At 46.0% G+C, this 2500-nt stretch overlaps 1 protein-coding gene across 1 annotated transcript in view; it reads left to right on the forward strand.

Moving 5' to 3' along the window:
- The window catches only part of LOC115230411 (serine/threonine-protein kinase DCLK1-like), a gene marked incomplete at its 3' end in the record, with an annotated part of 40628 nt that overhangs the window by 35719 nt on the left and 2409 nt on the right, over nt 1-2500 (forward strand). Inside the window, exon 7 of the mRNA XM_036499651.1 lies at nt 351-470. Coding sequence (XP_036355544.1) covers nt 357-470 — 114 coding nt within the window. The remainder of the gene's footprint in view (nt 1-350; nt 471-2500) is intronic.

The following is a 2500-nucleotide window of genomic DNA, read 5'->3' on the forward strand; positions in this document are numbered from 1 at the left end:
GTGTGTATGAGTGTGTGTGTGTGCGTGTACGTGTTTGTGTGTATGTGAGTGTGTTTGTGTGTGTGTGTCTGTGAGTGTGTTTGTGTGTGTGCATGTGTATGAGTGTGTGTGTGTGCGTGTACGTGTTTGTGTGTGTATATGTGAGTGTGTTTGTGTGTGTGTGTCTGTGTGCATGTTTGTGTGTGTATGTCTGTGAGTGTGTTTGTGTGTGTGCATGTATATAAGTGTGTTTGTGTGCGTATGTGTGTGTGAGTGTGTTTGTATGTGAGCGTGTTTGTGTGTGTGCAGAAAGTGAAAGAGAAAGCGTGTGTGTATTTCTTAAATGTGTTATCCTCTGTATATTGCAATAGGTTCAAATGATAGAAAACGAAGTCTCGATTCTGAGAAAAGCCAAGCATCCCAACATCATCCGTCTTATTGAAGAATTTGATTCACCGGATCAACTGTTCCTCGTCATGGAATTGGTCAAAGTAAGTAAAACCCTTTGCCTAACTTGTAACACAATTGTAATAGCATGGGTTGGACGGTTCAACTGGGGTCTGGCGAACCAAATGGCTGCACCAGGCTCCAAACTTCATCTAGCAGAGTTTGTACAGCTGGATGCCCTTCCTAACACCAACCACAATTGATAAAGGGTCTACATACATAATAATCATCATCATCATTTAACTCCCGTTTTCCATACTGGCATGGGTTTGACGGTTGGACTGGGGTCTGGCGAGACACGATGGCTGCACCAGACTCAAATCTTGATCTGGCAGAGTTTCTATAGCTGGATGCCCTTCTTAACACCAACCACAATTGATAAATGTTTCTACATACATAATAATCATCATCATTATTTAACGTCTGCTTTCCATGCTGGCATGGGTTGGACGGTTTGACTGGGGTCTGGCGAACCAGAGGGATGCACCAGGCTCCAGTCTTCATCTAGCAGAGTTTCTACAGCCGGATGCCCTTCCTAACACCAACCACAAATGATAAAGGGTTCTACATACATAATAATAATCATCATAATTTAATGTCCGCTTTCCATGCTAGCATGGGTTGGACGGTTTGACTGGGGTCTGGCGAACCAGATGGCTGCACGAGGCTCCAGTCTTCATCTAGCAGAGTTTCTACAGCTGGATGCCCTTCCTAACACCAAACACAAATGATAAAGAGTTCTACATACATAATATTCATCATCATTATTTAACGTCTGCTTTCCATACTGGCATGGGTTGGACGGTTGGTCTGGGGTCTGGCGAACCAGATGGCTGCACCAGGCTCCAGTCTTCATCTAGCAGAGTTTCTACAGCTGGATGCCCTTCTTAACACCAACCACAATTGATAAAGGGTCTACATACATAATAATCATCATCATCATTTAACGTCCGTTTTCCATACTGGCATGGGTTGGACGGTTTGACTGAGGGCTGGCGAGACAAGATGGCTGCACCAGACTCCAATCTTGATCTGGCAGAGTTTCTACAGCTGGATGCCCTTCTTAACACCAACCACAATTGATAAATGTTCCTACATACATAATAATCATCATCATTATTTAACGTCTGCTTTCCATGCTAGCATGGGTTGGACGGTTTGACTGGGGTCTGGCGAACGAGATGGCTGCACCAGGCTCCAGTCTTCATCTAGCAGAGTTTCTACAGCTGGATGCCCTTCCTAACACCAACCACAAATGATAAAGAGTTCTACATACATAATATTCATCATCATTATTTAACGTCTGCTTTCCATACTGGCATGGGTTGGACGGTTGGACTGGGGTCTGGCGAACCAGATGGCTGCACCAGGCTCCAGTCTTGATCTGGCAGAGTTTCTACAGCTGGATGCCCTTCCTAACACCAACCACAAATGATAAAGAGTTCTACATACATAATATTCATCATCATTATTTAACGTCTGCTTTCCATACTGGCATGGGTTGGACGGTTTGACTGAGGACTGGCGAACTAGATGGCTGCACCAGACTCCAGTCTGATCTGGCAGAGTTTCTACAGCTGGATGCCCTTCCTAACGCCAACCACTCCGAGAGTGTAGTGGGTGCTCTTACGTGTCACTGGCACGAGGGCCAGTCGGGCGGTACTGGCCACACACAAGTGGTGCTCTTTATGTGCCACCTGCACAGTAGTCAGTCCAGCGGCACTGGCAACAACCTTACTCGAATGTTTTTCACGTGCCGCCAGCACAAGTGCTAGTAAGGCGACGCAGGTAACAATCACGCTGGAATGGGGTTTTTAACGTGCCATCGCTCGGAGGCCATCTTGTTGCTCTGTCCCCGATCTCACTCGTATGGTTCTCTTAGCGCTCCACTAGCACATAAGCCTTGTAGAACCCTTTATTATTTGTGGTTGGTGTTAAGAAGGGCAGCCAGCTGTAGAAACTCTGCCAGATCAAGACTGGAGCCTGGTACAGCCATCTGGTTCGCCAGCCCTCAATCAAAATCATCCAAGTCATGCCAGCATGGAAAACAGACGTTAAATGATGATGATTATTA

The sequence above is a fragment of the Octopus sinensis genome, unplaced genomic scaffold, assembly GCF_006345805.1.
Source record: "Octopus sinensis unplaced genomic scaffold, ASM634580v1 Contig15497, whole genome shotgun sequence".
Lineage (NCBI taxonomy): Eukaryota > Metazoa > Mollusca > Cephalopoda > Octopoda > Octopodidae > Octopus > Octopus sinensis.